We start from the raw sequence: 17,561 nt of genomic DNA on the forward strand, positions 1-17,561 counted from the left end.
ACAGTTAGAGGTATAGGCAGAGAATAGGATCAATAAGAAATTAGTGTTTCTATCATTAACAGGATATTAGTTACCCCATGGCATTCATTAAACATTCTTGTGAGATGGGACTCCTGTAATTAGAGACTGCAACCTATAAATATAATGGATTCATGCTACTTTAAAGTGCTAATAGGAGGATGGTCTTAGAAAATAAATCAGTGCATTATCACTTCAATTTATAATCAGAACCCAACACCTACAATGAGAGAGCAAAGTGTATGTGCATGTGCTGACTGATGCTTAATGCTGAAACGGTTGTAGGCAGAGCTAGCCTGCTGAAGAGTCAGAAGAAGATGTTTAAAAAAAAAATGTCAGGAAAGCATGCTAAAAAAAAACCCCAAAGGCTGTTGTTGTCCTCTTGCAACCTTGAGTTGTTGCAGAAATGAGAGATGCAGTTCTGTTCTTTTTCTGGTTTTTGGTTTCTGGGTGTTTTTTTGCATTAGAAATGAAAAAAAACAAAAGATCACTAATGTAATGTTTCCTTCCTTTGTTCAAATTCAGTGCCGAGTACAAGAGGAGAACTAAGTACGTACAGAAAAGCTTGAATCCTGAGTGGAATCAGACAGTAATTTATAAAAATATCTCCATGGAGCAGGTGCGTGACTGGTAGCACTGTTCAGTGCAATTTGCTACTTTATTATTTGTATGGTCTGCAGTGCTTACTGTGAAGGGAGCAGTGCTACAGGCAATTCTGTGAACCACTGTAAAATCTTGCCAAATTTAGGGGAAATTTGGAACTATTTCCTTGCCTCTGATAGAACTTACTATATCAATGCTCTTTTCTTGTCCCTTCTTCTCATAAAAATGGTAATTTGTGGGGATTACGCTCATAATCATGTCATAAGTACAGATGTGGCAATTTAAAAAATGATAATGGAATACAGGAAGGGAATAAATTAAGACATAAGTTTCTGAAGTAGATGCAGAAATCACTGTCACTCTTCATTCCAAAAGCCATGCAAGCTCACACAAAACACAGGTCCTCCCATTTTCTTATTCAAAAATATTTGTAAAGTGTAGAGATACATTTTTAGATTTAGCAGCAATTTACAGCAATGGGTTTGAAATATGAATCACCTAAAAAAATTAGAAGATATGTAATTTCCTTGTTATAGAAAGATTTAACTCACATCTGGGAAAGAAGTCTGTGGAAGTCTTCTCCGTTTCTTGGTGGCTTCCTAACTCTAACTGACTTACAAGGTTAACTGAGGCAGCAGGAAGCAATTAAGTCCTCTTTTTCTCCATCTCCCCTTGTAAATGGACTTTTTACCATTTGAAAAAGGCATAATGAGCAAAATGATGATCAGTCCACTTCTTTAAATTATGAAGTATATTTCATAGAATAATGGATCCGTACACAGTCCTAAATCGTTGCCTTTCTTAGTGTTTTGTTCTTGATACTTTCAACTTCATTTTTCAAGGCCATTTAATCTTTCAGAACTTCTTAAAAAAGCCCAGAATAACCAGACTCTTTAGTGAATAGATTTCCCCATGTTTTTAATATACTTCTCCAACATGACACCAAGTCCTCAATATTATCTCTCTAACTTAAAATTTCATTACTCATTCTTCTCGGTCATTGAGAGAAACATAGATTAAGGTACTAATTGTTGTATGGAGAAAAACCCTTCCCACAGCGGAACTTAGATGATTGCTCATGCAGTCAACATGTCTGAACTTAACAGGCAGTAGCTCCAATTTACTTCAGAGGTGCCTTGTTGTATGCAAGAGCTATAGCTTGCTGGGTTTTGCATGCTGTTTTGTGTAGGCTTGCATACATCATAGCTTATTGACAGTGAAAGTGTCAGAAAAAAACCAACCCTGTGGTGTTTGTCTAGCTGCAATGTAAATCCTAGGTCTTCTGAGTTTTGTAAAAAGGTTTGGTAAGCCAGCAATATTTCCAAACTGAGCTTTCCATTTAAGAAATACTGTTCAGTTTACTCAATTTGCTTTCAGGTTCTGCTGTGACATTTCACTGAGCTGTAATTAAGAGTGGTTGGGTGTTGGACATTCAATGACTGTTTGATGATTTTATATTGGATAATGATCTTAGTTTAGTATTTCTTAGAAAGAGATTTTTATGACAGAAAATCTCCTAATATTTTTGATGTCAGTTTTTTGACCATTATTTGTTGAAATTTACCTTTAGGTCACAAGTAATTCTTTGACCTTTGCTTTGCATTTGCAAATCTCCTCCTTTTCCCTTCCTCTGAGACTGTTATGCAGTACTTATAAATGTAAGCTTCATCTGGGTACCACATATGTTGTATATTTTGTCCTCTTGTCACGTAGAAGTGTGTGCAGGGAGTAGTATTTCCTTCCACATCTTTCCATGGCTTGTATCTAGAGCTAAGATAGCGGTATGATTGATTGGCTTAGAGAATATACAGTAAAGCACATTTCTAAATCACCAAATAATTCCATGATGCTGCTAAGTACCCTCTACAGTTTAAAAAACTATCACCACGCAACAGTATATTGTTTGTACTCATAAACCTCACAAATGGATATTTCAAAATAGTTTAAGAATATAAAGAGAAGTACAAGACAATAATTGTGATAGACTGAGAATGAGTGTTCTGATCGCCAAACAAGCAAAACTGCATCATGCACTAAAAGTTATACAGAGTTAGCAGTCATACCCTAACATAAATTTATGAATCTTTATAAATATTATTTCTTCAAAGAAGCATTTCCTTTCCCTCCATCAAAGCAGGGGTTGCTTGCTGACAGCAAGTAAGTATTACTAAATATTTCCTAATATAGTCCTTTTAACGTCACTGTCTAGACTTTAGCTGGTTGTACAGTTTTTCATTTTCCTTTTCTCTTTCATAACCTAGCTGAAATTAAAATGAAAATAATTATGGGAAATAGATCACTCTGAAATGAAACAGACTTTTTCAAGGTCAGAATGATTAGTTTTATCACGTAGCAAATTCTACTTTGACAGTTGGAGAAAAAATAAATTAAACTGTGATTATTTAGTAATTTAGGTGTGGCTTGCTTTGCCTCAATTTCTTACTTGTCAGAAAGCAAATAAAAGTATTTCCTTAGATGATGGATATAATTCATTAAAGCAAATAGCTTTTGCTATAGCTCATGTCCTTAAATTAAAGGCAATATATTTAGAAATACTAATATTTTCAAAATCCTTGAGTGATGTAGGAGCCTGTGTCTAATTTCTAAAAGTAAGAAAAGCTTTCTTATGAATAAGTAACGTGTTGGTACTTAAATCTTACTTAATATCTTGGACAAAAGAAAGTACGTTTCTAAGTGACCTAACAGAAGTCTTTTTTTCCTCCCATGTACTGAAGTACAGCAATATAGAGTACAATAAAATGTTAAATATGAATGTAAACACAAATAAGTATAATGCATGATCTAATACACCACCTTCATTTCTAGTCATCTAATATTCTGAGACTGCAATCTTTTATAATATTTCTGAAGTAATTATAGGAATTTATTTTCAGCATAGGAGAAAGCCAAACTGCATTAAAATTATTTCTTTCTTCGTACAAATCCTTGTATGAGATTGTCAAGGAATATGTATTAAATATTTCAAGTAATGCATATTTAGTTACACAGATCCACATTATCTGGAACAACACCCAGTCATCTCCAGACATTTAAAAGAAGGAACTGACACTTCAGTATGTGTAGTGTTGGTTACGTCTTCCATAAGAGAAAATGTTATTCACATTGGCTGTTTCTGCATATTCCTTCATTTTCTTTAAATGATGGTTGTCCACAGCAGCCTAAAGCTAACTGGAGTTCACATGCAGTAATATGCTTTTAGGCGGGTTTTTATTTTTTAATTTTTCTTTTCCCACAAGGCAAAGTCTGAAATTAGTTGCAGCTTAGTAATATTTTTTTCATAATATGCTTGGAACTCAGATGAGGGTCACAACATATGTAAACTGCTTGCTTTCTTTTAGGGACACTTTCTCATTTTCCTGTTGGAACATTGCTTACTTGCAGAAACCCATGGTCAGATGGATAGTGGGCTTCTGAAACCCATTTCAGTATTGCTGTCAGTTAAATTCCTGGTGGGGACCTGAATTTCTGGCTTCACAACCTAAAACTGGATGACGTAACTCAGAACCCTCTTTGCTGTGATGGTATAATGGCTGCTATTAAAACCACTAGTCATTGAGTGTTCTTTGCCTTCAATAGTGATACATAAATATATCTTCAGAAAGGCAAATTTTCCTCCTCTTTGAGACTCATTTCATGCACTCTGCCTAATAAAGCTTTTTTGATGGTTTTTCATTGTCATAATATTTAATAAAAGCTTTATTAAACTAAGAAGCTTGAAATAGATATCTCAAAGAAATATAGAGTTCTGCAAGTTTTCAGCACAGTTTTATTATCATAGTAATGCAAAGAAGCTAGCAAAGTAAAGTTGCAGTTGCTTGAAAATCTCCATTTTCCCCTTCCACCAAAAATCCTTCAAATCTTAGAGGTTTTTTTCCTTTCCTGGATCTATACATTATACTCTCTGTCCTTGCACAGTCATTACTTCAAACAAGAAGACGACATGTTCTCCCAAAATAGCAACAATTGAGACAATACATTTCTAAAAAGTATTTGTGCTATTCCTCTTTTTAAAGGGTAAATATATATATATACTTAGTATAGCATCTAGCAGGAAATGATATCATCCAGGAAGGTAAAAGTAGCATGGACCAGTGGCTGCTCAACTCATTTTTTCAGGTTATTTTTCATGTTGCAGTTTCGATACTATTTTGGAACAGCAAGGAAAAGAAATTTTATTCAGTCAAGTAAATCAACTTTACAAATATTCTGTAAGGGATGTTCAAGATAAAATATATTTTGTTCAACTTTTTCCACAGCTTTTACAGGATATTTTTAAAAAGAATTTTAAAGAAGAGTATTGCCTAGTTGTATAGGGAAAAAAACAGAGAAAGATTAAGGAATTGCCCTCAAATATATATTTTCTTTTTAAATCTTAGCTTTCAAGTCATGTTATTACCTGCTTAAAGAGTACATTGTTGATGCTAAAAATAGGACAATTCCCTTTGTGTGGATTTTCCAGGATATGCTGATTTAAACTTGTTTTTCAAAGACACTGGCTTTGCAGAGTTGCTCATTTTTCTAAAGTTAGCTGGGAGCAGAAGATATTCCGAATACATAATAATGAGATGAAATTATCATTTAAAGGCAATTTAAAGTTATTAAGGACTGTCTGAATCTGTGTTGCATTAAACCAAGGGGCAGCGGTAGTAAATAGCAAACAATACTTTTCTTGAAAGTATGTATAGTATGTACAGTAAATGGTGTAGCTTTTAATGTTGAACAATGACTTGATCCTTTGTTGTCCCTTTGTCCCAAGCAGCCATTTAATAGTCAGAGCAGTGAGTGACGTGTTGCTTCTGTTAGGTTGATGATCTCAATTATCACATAAGATTTCTGGTTCTGCCCTCTTTTATTGACGTATGTGAAGAGAGTCCTGTTTTCCTTAGTAATGCTTGGAAGTGTCCAATGAATTCTTCACTTACAACTCAGCCTGACTTTGCAGACATCCCATGCCCCCAGGATTTCGTCCTTTTCTCTTTCAAGCCACATGAATTTATTACTGCCTCTCCAGCCACTTGCTAGCCTTTTGCCCCAGCATACACCACCGGTAATCAATCCTCTCCCCATCTCTCCCAGCAGACCCCTGGAATAACATTCAGGTCAATCTTTCCAATAAGGTCAACTGCTTTGGTCAACAGCTTCTCTGTCTTGCGCTATCTTGTCATATAAAAAGACTGACTTGTTTCTTAGTGTAGTCTGTAAGAAGAGTGCTTGACACAGCTATCATGCTTAACAAGGTCTGCAGATAATGGGTTTTGATGGCTGTCGTTAATAACTAACAGTACAACTTATCCTGTATGGCTGGATCACTTGCGGAGTCCCATTGACTGCACTGAATGCCAGGGGTATTACAGCCTGGTCTTCACAGATGAGATTGTCTAAATATGGAGTTTTAAATAATATATTAGGCAAATGTCTGAGTTCAGACAACTCAGATCTGGCGATGAGAAAAGCTGAAGAAAAAACAAAGATAGGGCTTTAAAAATCAGTTTGGCTCTCGTAGTGGACACACATTCTGTCAGAAACAAGTTGTGGGAATTCCTAAAATAGGGCCAAGCACAAGCCCATTTGTCTCGGTAACAAATAATAGCCCCAAATTATTTTTCTGAGATCAAGGTTGATGGGAGGACAAAAGCTGCCTAGCTGTCACTATGAGAAAGGGTACAAGAAGGAGATAGTGAATAGAAACCACCATAAAGACTTGATCTGAAGTTTATGATGGCAATGGGGTTAATTATACTTTGACTTAAATTGCAGCTGAAAAAGAAAACACTGGAAGTGACTGTCTGGGATTATGATAGATTCTCCTCGAATGACTTCCTTGGTGAAGTGAGTATCTTATTTCCTCCTCTCTAATATTGACTACTTAGAAAGCTGATTAACTGCATGCTGGTATTTGGAGACTGTTCTCTTCCAAAGCATGATAGATGTGTTAAGTAAAACCTTTTTTACATCACAGTTTTACTGCTGACTTCATAACAATGCTTATGATTTCTTTCAGTCACGCATGAAAGATGCCTTCCGTTTATCTTGATAAACTGTGGGCAAGTTCATTTAGGTTGCAACACAATGTTACTTCACTGAAAATTAAAGGGTTTTTTCAGCCTGCGATAGTAACAGCCTTCACAGAGACTGAATGGGAAATTCTTGTTATGACTGATATGCTGTCTGCCTTGATTTTAACATGACATGGAAAGGCTGAGGAGGTATCAGTCTTTGTACATGATTAAAGGATTAAATTCTCCCATCAAGCCATAATTTACCACATGCAGAAGTATCTGCAAGTGTGAGTAATTTGTTCTTGCTGATCAAGGTCTCGTTTTAACACTACAAAATAGTAATAGCATTACCAAAGTATGACTGAAGGCAAAATTTTGCAATTAATAATAAATGAGATGAGTGATTATGGGGAGAAGTATGCTCTCTCTTTTAAAAGCAAATAAACAAAGATATGCACATATAATACAGAATTACCAGCAATAATTATGATGTTAAAAAGTAATTAAAAATGTTACTACAGAAGAGGATTATAATTAGAAACAGAATCCCAGGAAAATCAATCGCTCATGTACAGAGTAACTCAAAGTATCTCTTCGCATTCTGCATTTGAATTTCACAAAAAAAAGGCACTCAGTTCAGCTCCGGTTCTCCTTTGTGTAACTACAAAACTGAGCAATCAATGTCACTATTTGAACAATCACTAAAATAAATTTATAGGAAGCAGCCACATGATTACTTATTTCCTGCATACTGCATCAGTATTCTTGTTGAGTTCAGCATGTTTGCCTAAATGCAGGGCTTTACTGAATATTTACATCGTTGTTATTTATGAAAATGGATGCCCCAGCAGCTGCTTCTACAGGAAGATTTAAACTTTTGCCTTCAAATACTTTCAACCCCTAGAACTATTGTATTTGTTAAATCATTCAGACTTAAACATGAAAACAGTTGTTCATGGATAAAAGAGGAACGGAAAAGACTATCCATTGTATTTCAGGATCAGGATGTCCAGAGGAGTCCTGCACCATAACGCCAGATACAGGATATCCAAAGTGTGCTCTAAGGACTTGCTTGAATAGGGCCAGCACCACTTGCATGCCCCAGAAGGCAAGTGGCCCATCATGGTTCACATCCATGGAATGTGAACCCTCTTCTCCTACAAAGCAGACCCCCCAGCCTATACTGCCTATTGGGAACAGTCCTCAACCATGATGTCTTCCAAGTCATTCCAAAAGCTATGACCAAAAACCATACCAGGGAGCATGCTAAATAGTTAACCTGTTCAGATTAAGTACAGACCTAAGCAGAAAGACCAAGCCAGGTCATATGCAACCTATGAAGCTGAAAGAAAAAAGGAAAGAAAAAAAGGCTTTTAATCTTCTAGAAACAATCAGGTGTGAAGAGACTTCCCCATCCCTAAGCTTTAAAAGGCTTTCTTTTATTCAGGGTCTTGTAATAAACTGACAAAGACATTGTTCCCCGAGGTAATTGCACGCTTTATTTGTCTAGCAGTTTTAAAACTTCCCTACCTGACATTAGTTTTAACCCTCTCACCTTAGAGCCAAATGCAAGGCTGGTTTTGACTTTCCTTCATTCAAGACTCTGTGATGACTCTAGTACTTTACATGTCTTGGCCCTCTCAACTCCATGACCATTAAGGAAGGAAGGGTCTTTATTGGTCTCAATGCTCATTCTTTTTTTTACTTCTTTTTTTAAAAGAAATTTCACAGAACTCCTGCTAGCAATGCAGGTGGCTAGTGCAGATTTTAGCTACAATGGAGGGGGTTTTTGCCAAGCTGCTGGTTTCATTTCCACATTGCCATTGCATCTCCCTTTTTTTTTTCCCAGTGAAGTTTTGAGGCCTAAATGGCCTATTGAATTCTATTATTTTAGTGCAAAGGTATCGCTATTCTATTATTTTTGTTACAAATTCTGCATATGTGGATTTTTTAGGGAATCTACAAACACCAGCCTCATATTATTGAAGGCCTTCTTAAAAACAATTATCGAATTATTTGCCCCGTTACTAACACTGACAAAGGGAGAAAATAACACTGCCTGATTCTTCTATTAGAATATGTCTATACAGAGGCAGAATGACTAAATGTGTTTTTAGTCTAGTTTTCAAGCTTGTGCTCACAAGCTACCCTTTAAACTATCTAGCTGTCTTGGTATGGAGCTATGTCTAAGCTTACAGTCCTTACTGAGGTCCTGTTGAGAAGAAGTATTAGTTCAGACACATCCACATGCTAAAAACTGTGGGTTTGGGATCGCAGCTGGCTTATATCAGGTGAGGTCGGAGCATGGGCAGAGTGTCCTGAATCTGTCAGCATACAGCCTTATACCCTTAACTTCTTACATTTGATTGCAACTTCTGGTAACACAACTATAGACTCCTCTACTGTACACAATCATTAATAGATCAGATACAGGCCATATATTGTACTCTGAATTATTTGTAGGTATTGATCGAGTTATCCAGCGTCTCTCAGCTTGACAACACTCCTCGGTGGTACCCTCTGAAAGAACAGAGTGAAAACATTGATCACGGGAAATCTCATTCCGGACAGAGTAGCCAGCAGTCTCCAAAACCATCTGTCATCAAGAGCAGAAGTCATGGAATCTTCCCGGACCCCTCCAAGGGTAGGATTGACTTGATGCACCTGATATGAAATGTTTTCCCAGACAATGGGAAAACCTTTGCTATGTGTAAGTTCTAAAAGAAAAATAAAGTTACTGCTATGAAGTTTGTATACAATTTTATTAAAAATGTATTTATCTCTGGGATTAATTCATTGGAGCCAAGGCTTAATTTGGCTCAATCAGTGCCAGCCAGCTTACTTAGTAATTGTGTCCTTAAAAAAAGCAGCTTACAAGCTCCCTGTGCTTTGCACATCTACTATAGATTCTGTGCCCTCCTCATTTTTCCAGTAGCCTTGGCCAAATTCAATACATACTTATCTTTCTATTTTTCATGGTCCTTAAATATTCTATGGCATTTTGTCTTCTGGAAATACCACATTAATATTTTATAGAATAACAATTATGCTATAATAATGCATATGCATTTCCAGTCAATGATAATGGGCTGCAGTATATCTCAATTGTATTGGAAATCAGTGGAGCCGTTATAGTAGTATTATACTAGTGTTTACAAAAGCAGAACTGATCTCAGTGTCTCCTGCTCCAAGAAATTTCTCTCTACCTTTTAATTTTTTTTATACTAAGTAGTCACTGGCCTAGTTGCTCACTTAAAACATGGTACGTCCTATCAAAGCAAAAGCCATGCCAAATAGCACCCAGATGAGAGCCTCAGAGTGGTAGACTCTGCTCCATCTCTCTATTTCTTTGTGTAATGTTTTGCTAGGGATTCATGTCTATATAAGATCCACATCTAAATTGGAGGTTAGTATAGAAGCTATTGTAAGTTAGGCTATGGTTTTGACTGGGGCATTCCTCAGAATAAAAGTGCTTGCCTTACCTAAGTATTCAGTACCGGTCTAAGTGATGCTAGTTAGTCTCTACATACTAGAGCAGTAGAAAGTGGAAAACAAATTAGTCTTTAGGCTACCCCATCATTCCACCAGTGTGAACCAGCACAGGAGGAATAGTTCACAGGTGATAGAAACCCAACAGTAAATGAACTATTCCCTGGGCCAGGGAACAGTGAGGAAGCAGAAAATGGTGCTTCGTAAGAGTGTCCTTATCACGATATATCCTGAGACTGTGAATGGCATTGCACAGCTTAATCTTTATTCCTTGTTCTGGAATGCATCTAGAAAGGCTAGTCAGGAGAAAGAAAATGAAATTGTTTGGTTTTAGTAAATGCCACACTTGTGCTTCTTCATTTTCTTGGTAGAGATGCAGGTGCCCACCATTGAGAAATCCCACAGCAGTCCAGGGAGCTCCAAATCTTCCTCTGAAGGACATCTACGCTCTCACGGTCCATCTCGCAGCCAAAGCAAAACCAGCGTCACTCAAACTCACCTTGAAGACGCTGGGGCAGCCATCGCCGCTGCTGAAGCAGCTGTCCAACAGCTTCGCCTTCAACCAAGTAAAAGACGCAAATAAATTCCTCAGCATGGCAGCTTAATGTTCATCTGTTGCCTTTTTCCCTGCTGTCTTTCCCTTTTTGGCTATTTTTTTTCTGTTCTTGGCACACTGTGCTCACTCTGTTCAATGTCTTTCTTTGTGTGCCTGTGTGTGAATACATATAATTACAATATACTCTTGTATTTAGAAGTCTTTTATTTATTTATTTATTTTAATTTATACAGACTGCAGTGAAACTGGCTGTTTCTCCATCAGTCCCTTCACTCATGGTCCATGATGTTCCATGGTTGTGCATGAGTCACGGAGAATTCCATTGTGTGGTGGTGTTTTGATGTCAATAAATAACTACCAATCAAATAATCAAAACCTGCAGAGATGTGGCTACCAGCTCCTCAAGTGGTACACAAGTACTGAGAACACAGTAACAAGATATAAGTAGTAATCAGGAAGGACCGTACTATATACACAAAAGAAGATTTAAAGTTAGATAAAAGTTTTTTAACTACATGGCTGAGATTTCTATTTTTGAAACATGACTGTAAATATCTAATTTTTTTTGGAAAGGAAATATAAGGCAACATTCTTAGTATCTCAGATAAAATCATGTTAGTGATGAGCAGAACAGCAATAGACAAAAACATTAAACACATTAAATGCAAAATCATTAAACACACAAAGCCATTAACAACATCAGATTTCAACAGTGTTATCAAGTTAGCAAAGTCAGACGGAGTTGAGAGCTAAGTCAGGTGTCATAATCAGTTCAATTTTTCTAGTAATTTTTGTGCCATGGATTCATTGAGGGTCAAGATAGATTCCATCTGACAACTTTAAGTAGACTCATAAATTAAAACTTTTCCATTCAAAAGAATTGCTCTCCAGAGTGTACTTCAGACCAGTATCTGATTGCTAGTTGAGGGTTTAGTTGATGGCAAATTAAAACTCTCTGACTATGGAATCATTGTGTTTGTCTTCAGGATTTGTTGGTATGCCATAAACTTACCATGGTATAATGCAAAAAATGGGGAAAAATTATTTCCCTTGTCTTCACCATCATTAATAAAGAAACAGCCAGTTTTAATACTCTTTAATGCTGTGCATGTGGTGTCTCTTTGGTGTTTGAAAACACGACTTACTTAAATACAGAAAAAAAACACTTCTGTTTGCATGAATAACATTTAAGCTGGTTCCATCTGAGGATACATACTCTGGGTTTCCATTTCACCCACACTGCCACAGCAGCACATAAAAGCGGTCAGTCTAATCATGCCAGGAAGCAGCACAGACACAGCATAGCAGGAGTCCTCCCTATTCAAAGAACTCAGTCTGACAATCTGCCTCCACCAGCCAATGACAACAAAGACCAAAGCCAACTAGCCCTCAGGAAAGTGATGTCTGATGGACCAGTCAAGCCTGAAGGAGGTGAGCAGAAAGACATGGTTAAGAAACCAACCACATCCCAAATCCTTCTTATCATGTCTACTAATTCATTGCAATATTTAATTATTTATTTTACCCCTCCATTAAGTGCTGTAAATGTTAACATGAATCAAGAACTCTGCTTGATTTTTCCACATCAGCGCATATAACCATAATGAAAAACTGTGCTAAGAAACATTACGAAACAACAAACTTGTGCACTTCCATTCCACTGGAGGACTTAGACATCTGTTGAAAAATGGTATAGTTTTGCTCGTGGTGTTGCCTAATAAAAAGCATGTATCCAAGCTGGTCTGCTTAAGCATGATTGAACATTTCTTGTACTGTGACAAAAAACTAATTGCACATCTTTGTTTCTGGAATTCTAATTGGGACATTATCAATTCCTTTTTCCTCTCCCAACATAGTTGTTATGTCAAAAGTCATTAGCATAGATAATTTTTCAAACTGCCAGTGGAAAGGAAAGGAGTTTTGATCCATGTATAGCTCAATCTCTTGATAACTTTCCTATCAGCCTCTTAAAAAAAATTATTTTCTACCTGTAGGCGCCTGTACATCAAACCTAAATACATATCATCAGTTTCTCCCCTCATCACAAATAAAGAGCCAGAATCTCAATTGGTTCAAATTGTCACTGTTCTTCTGACTTCTGGAGCATTTTGTTTATTTCCATAGAATCTGAGGGATTATCCTAATAAACTTATAGACTGGACTCCCAGCTCTTCTCCTGTGCTGTAATCCCTTCCCAAGCTCTCATGATTCATTGAAGTTTTTTCTGTGGACACCATTGCACACTGTGGACAATACAGTCTGGCTGAGAAGGTTGTAGGAGGGAAGGAGGGAATGATACTTCAAACAATATACCCTGAAGGCAACGAGTCATTAAGAGAACTAGTGTGATTTTAAAACAGCTAATTAACAAGGGCAAATTTAACAAATCATTTTAAACATTGTATGTAGAAATAACAAGTTGTTTCTTATTAGAGCCTTAAGAACTCTTCCGTAAATATATCTATCTACACACATATTGTCTTACTCTACTGCTCAGCTCCAGAGACTCAGTTCAGGCAGAGGCCAGAGGATTTCGTGGTACTAGTTCAGGCATCATGACTGAAAGGCCCATCCTATTCCTGGGTTGTATACCACAGAAATCTAAATAACTCTTATCATCTCTTGAGCTGTTGTGTCTGCAGAGATTTATCATAAAGACTTTAGTCTATGATACCTTTTGGCAGAGACAAGCAATGCTAAAACCTTTTGCTTGTGATATAAGGTTGAATCAAGGTTCACATACACTTTTATGATAAGGAAATATAGCTAGGCTGTTGGCTTCAAGTACTCTTGCCACTGAACATTTATGCTAGGTTCTTTACTTTTAAAATTGCAAAAAGGATATGTATCAATATGCACTTGGCTCAGCAATATTAGAAGTATCATAGAGAGTTATGGGAATAAGAGTCCACATTAATATCATTAATATATAAACAAGGTTAAAGTTACTATGAAGAGACAAGGTACTTTTGTCTTTTTACTTCTGACAAATATACGTAATGCATGGTCACCTACACAAAGTTTACCAGTCTGTTTTCAGATCTGTGAGAAGTTTTGGCTTCTTCTTATTGTACCAAAACTAGTTTGCCCTAATTTATTCATATGAGGTGGGCCAATAATTACCATTTTGAGGTTAATGGATCTCATGCGTTTCAGAAGGAATAAAAAGCAAGATTAGTTTATTGCAGTTTTGTGGAGTACGTAAGTAAAACAAGAAGAGACTATAACCTTGGATAGAAAAAACCTACAAAGATGCTCAAAACAGCTTTCAATTTATGGAGTTCTCTGCGGGAAGGAGAGGTTTCCCCTGCATTTAAGAAATTCTAAAAGTTCAAAATATTGTGAACAATGAATATTAGGGCATCATCAATTTGCAAGTCCATTCCTACAGGGATGCTGCATCGTTGTTGTACCCACCCCCATTACAGTCTACTTTATTGGCACCTGGAAAAGAACCTATTATGAACTGGTTTTATGGACCAGAACAGTCATATTGGCAAGTTAGTAATTTTTTGTCACTAAGTCTCAAAGCTCTTTATTAAGGAAGCCATTACAGAAAATCCACATCATTATTATTATTATATTATTATTATTTATCACAGCTATTTCTTTGTAGAACAGCACCTCTTACAACAACTGTTTGTTTTTTCAGCCCAAGCACACAAGATGGTAGTAATCTAGCAAGATTTCCACAAGGGTGATGGGAAAAATTATATGCTGTGAAAGATCATCAGTTCTTCTCTAAAAGAACCCTCAGAAAGAGTTTCCTCCTTTAACCTAGTCTCTCAACAGCTTCCTTTTTTTTTTTTTCTTGACTTGAATTGGCACTTGAAAAAACAAAACAATACAAGAACCCTCAGTCACTCTTAGAATGCCCCAGAGAAATCTTTCTCTACTTCTGACTCCCAGGACTTTTTCTGTTCAATGTATTTTGTCAGTTATTAGTTGTATGTCTGATGAAAACTAAAAATGAAATCATAAACAAAACCAGCACCCATGGTATACACATTATATTTTATGAATGCAAAGGACTTGCATCAGTTTAAGTTTATTGGACAGAGCTACTTCTGTATTCATTTTAAACAGTAAAAAAATGTATTTTAATCAATCTGGTTTAAAATTAAGGTGAAGCTACGACAGCAAACATTGGTCTTTGTTCAGCACCTTTGTACAATCCAATATTCAACTACAGCATTTAATTAAAAATAAACCCTGAAGTATAATTTTCTTGTTGCCCGTGAGAGATAAGAATGTGATCTGCAGAGAAACCAATTGCATAATACACATTCCCATCACACCCCTCAGAGAGGAACAATAACATTTCAGAGCCAACCCTTTGAAGGCAGAAGTTGCAAGGGATCCAAGCCAGAGGGAGGGAGCAGTGCCTAGGTTTGAGTTAATTTGATTTCATTTTTGTGAAAAATCTGAGTCGTTGCCAATTACACATTCACATAAAATTAGGCACATTCCTTTCAACATAAATCTGTGTATTAGAGTTTATCCACCGGATGAGTCAGTTTTAGAGATAATGTAGATCAGTCCAACTCCTTTTAAGTCAGTAATTTTTCCCACAGATGGATCTTTCCATTATATGGAATTTTCTTGGTAAGTCACTTGTGGTTTAAATATAAGAAATTATTTTAGCATTCTTCAGATATTTGAACAGTTAGAGATATTCTGATGAAAATTACCTGTTCTCTGGAAATATGCATATAAAACAGTAGGTGTATCCTCAATATAGTTATTTACCGATTTTATATAAAAGGCTTTTTCAAAGACAGTTTGTAGTTTTAAAAGAATGAACTACATGCTTTAGTTTTAATAACTTCCAAAAAACTGAATAAGACAAGCAAAAGTTCCCTTCAGCGTCTGTGTGAAGTAGAAAGGTGAACCTGCTCTGCCTCAGTAGAATAGAAAGTGTAGTTTCCAGTGAAATAAGACGTTCAGAGCACAATAAAAAGATTGTGTTCACAATATAGTCATCATTTATCTATGTAACTGGTCATTTTTTAAAATACACAGTTTTATAGGGAGCTGTGGACTCTACGTGGGTGTAGCTTAGTGGGTAAAATTGTCCTTATTTGCAGAGGAGGAGGTGCCAGTTTTGCCCCAAAAGGTACAATGATTGTACAATGAAAAACCAGTTCCTTTATTACATCAGAATAGCAAATGGTCAACAACAACAAAAAATGTTATGACCAAAGAAGAGAATTTCTAGAAAATTATTTTGGTTCTTCCTAGGATCTTTGGAGAACAATAAATTAATATTTAAATAACTCAGTAGGTGATTTTAAGCCTGAACATCATTGTAGGCCTATGCATTTTTCTATCCTTTCTAACAGACATTTGTGAGAGAGAAGTTACAAGTCAATATGCTGTTGCTTGAACATGATATGATGATGGATGCCATATGCACCTCCTCTTTTATTTGGCACACATTAAAAAACCAACCAAACAAGCAAACAGCCTGCCAGGAGAAAAGCACTGCTGCACTCTTGACCTGAATTAGTTAGCAAATGTTAAAGATCTAGAGGAAAATACAATGTGTTTCTGTTAAAGGTCCAAACATACCTGTTAAATTACCATTTAAGGTAATACAAACTGTGTATTTCTACAGAAATTTCTGTCTAGTTTTCCTATATTCTTTTACTCAACAATAGAAAGGTTTTTTCAACCCCAAACCTCTGGAAATTTAAAATCACAACACTTTCTGAAAACCTCCAAATCTAATGCATGTACCCAGAACCTATTTATTTCTCCCATCTCACAGAGAACATTTCATATTTTATATTATAAACTTTCCATCATGACACAAAAGCTTTTCTGTGATATCCTAAGAGGAAACTACTTTCCAAGTAGCTGTGTGTCAAGTGATTTTACTGGTCAGAGGGAGGTCTACAATCAGAGTTAATACTGTTAGCTAGAATATCTAGGGTAGAAGGACTGTGCATCAGCATTTTTACAATTGTACCCAAATAAGCCAGTCAATTTACACCTCTCAAAGACCTCCAGTTTAAAACACTTTAGTTCAAAAGGCAGCAGAGCTGCTTTTAACTCCTGCAGTCCAACAACTTTGACAGCAGTTCACTTAAGTGTCAGCATAACAGGTTAAAGCTACACAGAAATGTGATTTGATGTATGTAGCAAGATACTACTAGCACTGTAAAATCCATGATACAGGTCTGAGCCAACACTGTGTAATTTCTAGCCACTTAGCTATAAGAAATTAAAATCGACAGGAATTTTCCTTACCACTAAGATCTATTTACTGGCATTAGAAGCAATGTGGAGTGAAAGGAAATTGATTCCTAGGTTCTATAAATCTTTTGAATTAGATATGATTATGGATTTAAATACCTGATTATTTGGGGTCCCTTTAGGTCTATATCCATTTTCACACTTTTAATAGGCAATGCCATGTTTTAATTTCCTACAATAATCTAGGAAGTTTCCTTCACACATTAAATAATTTACTGCCCAAAGCTGTTTTATGCCTAACTTCACTAGTCTCTTAATTTCCAAGTTAAATGGGCCTTCATATTGCTACAAATAACCCATTTCCAAGAGTCATTATCCAAACAAGAACAATTTGTCCCCACTTTCTGCAGATAGCAGTAATCTGAGGCTGTCTTTTGAGTCCTGTTTCAGTCTAATAGCTGGCACATTTTGCTTTGGCTATTCCTGCTATTTACTCTTCCACTATATTAAGCTGACACGTAATTTCAGGAAATTGCTCGGATTCTTCATTTGATAACTCTTATTTCAAAAGTCTGTTAGATGGTAGCCTAACCCTATGGAGCACATGGAAGAAAATTATTTCATCAGGATTGCTTTGCTCGGTAAAGAAAGGCCATCACCACAGTTTAAGATGAGTC

The 17,561-nt window shown here is 36.3% G+C and overlaps 1 protein-coding gene across 5 annotated transcripts in view; it reads left to right on the forward strand.

Moving 5' to 3' along the window:
- Positions 1-17,561, forward strand: part of PCLO (piccolo presynaptic cytomatrix protein) — a 379,284-nt gene that overhangs the window by 305,723 nt on the left and 56,000 nt on the right. For 4 of the 5 annotated variants that reach the window (XM_049814309.1, XM_049814305.1, XM_049814307.1 and 1 more), the window contains exons 17-21: positions 544-637; positions 6,400-6,471; positions 9,105-9,285; positions 10,502-10,696; positions 11,935-12,117. In XM_049814309.1, the coding sequence (XP_049670266.1) occupies positions 544-637; positions 6,400-6,471; positions 9,105-9,285; positions 10,502-10,696; positions 11,935-12,117 (725 nt within the window). The remainder of the gene's footprint in view (positions 1-543; positions 638-6,399; positions 6,472-9,104; positions 9,286-10,501; positions 10,697-11,934; positions 12,118-17,561) is intronic. The other variant, XM_049814306.1, reaches the window with a different exon arrangement.

Source organism: Accipiter gentilis, chromosome 11 (genome assembly GCF_929443795.1).
Source record: "Accipiter gentilis chromosome 11, bAccGen1.1, whole genome shotgun sequence".
NCBI lineage: Eukaryota > Metazoa > Chordata > Aves > Accipitriformes > Accipitridae > Astur > Astur gentilis.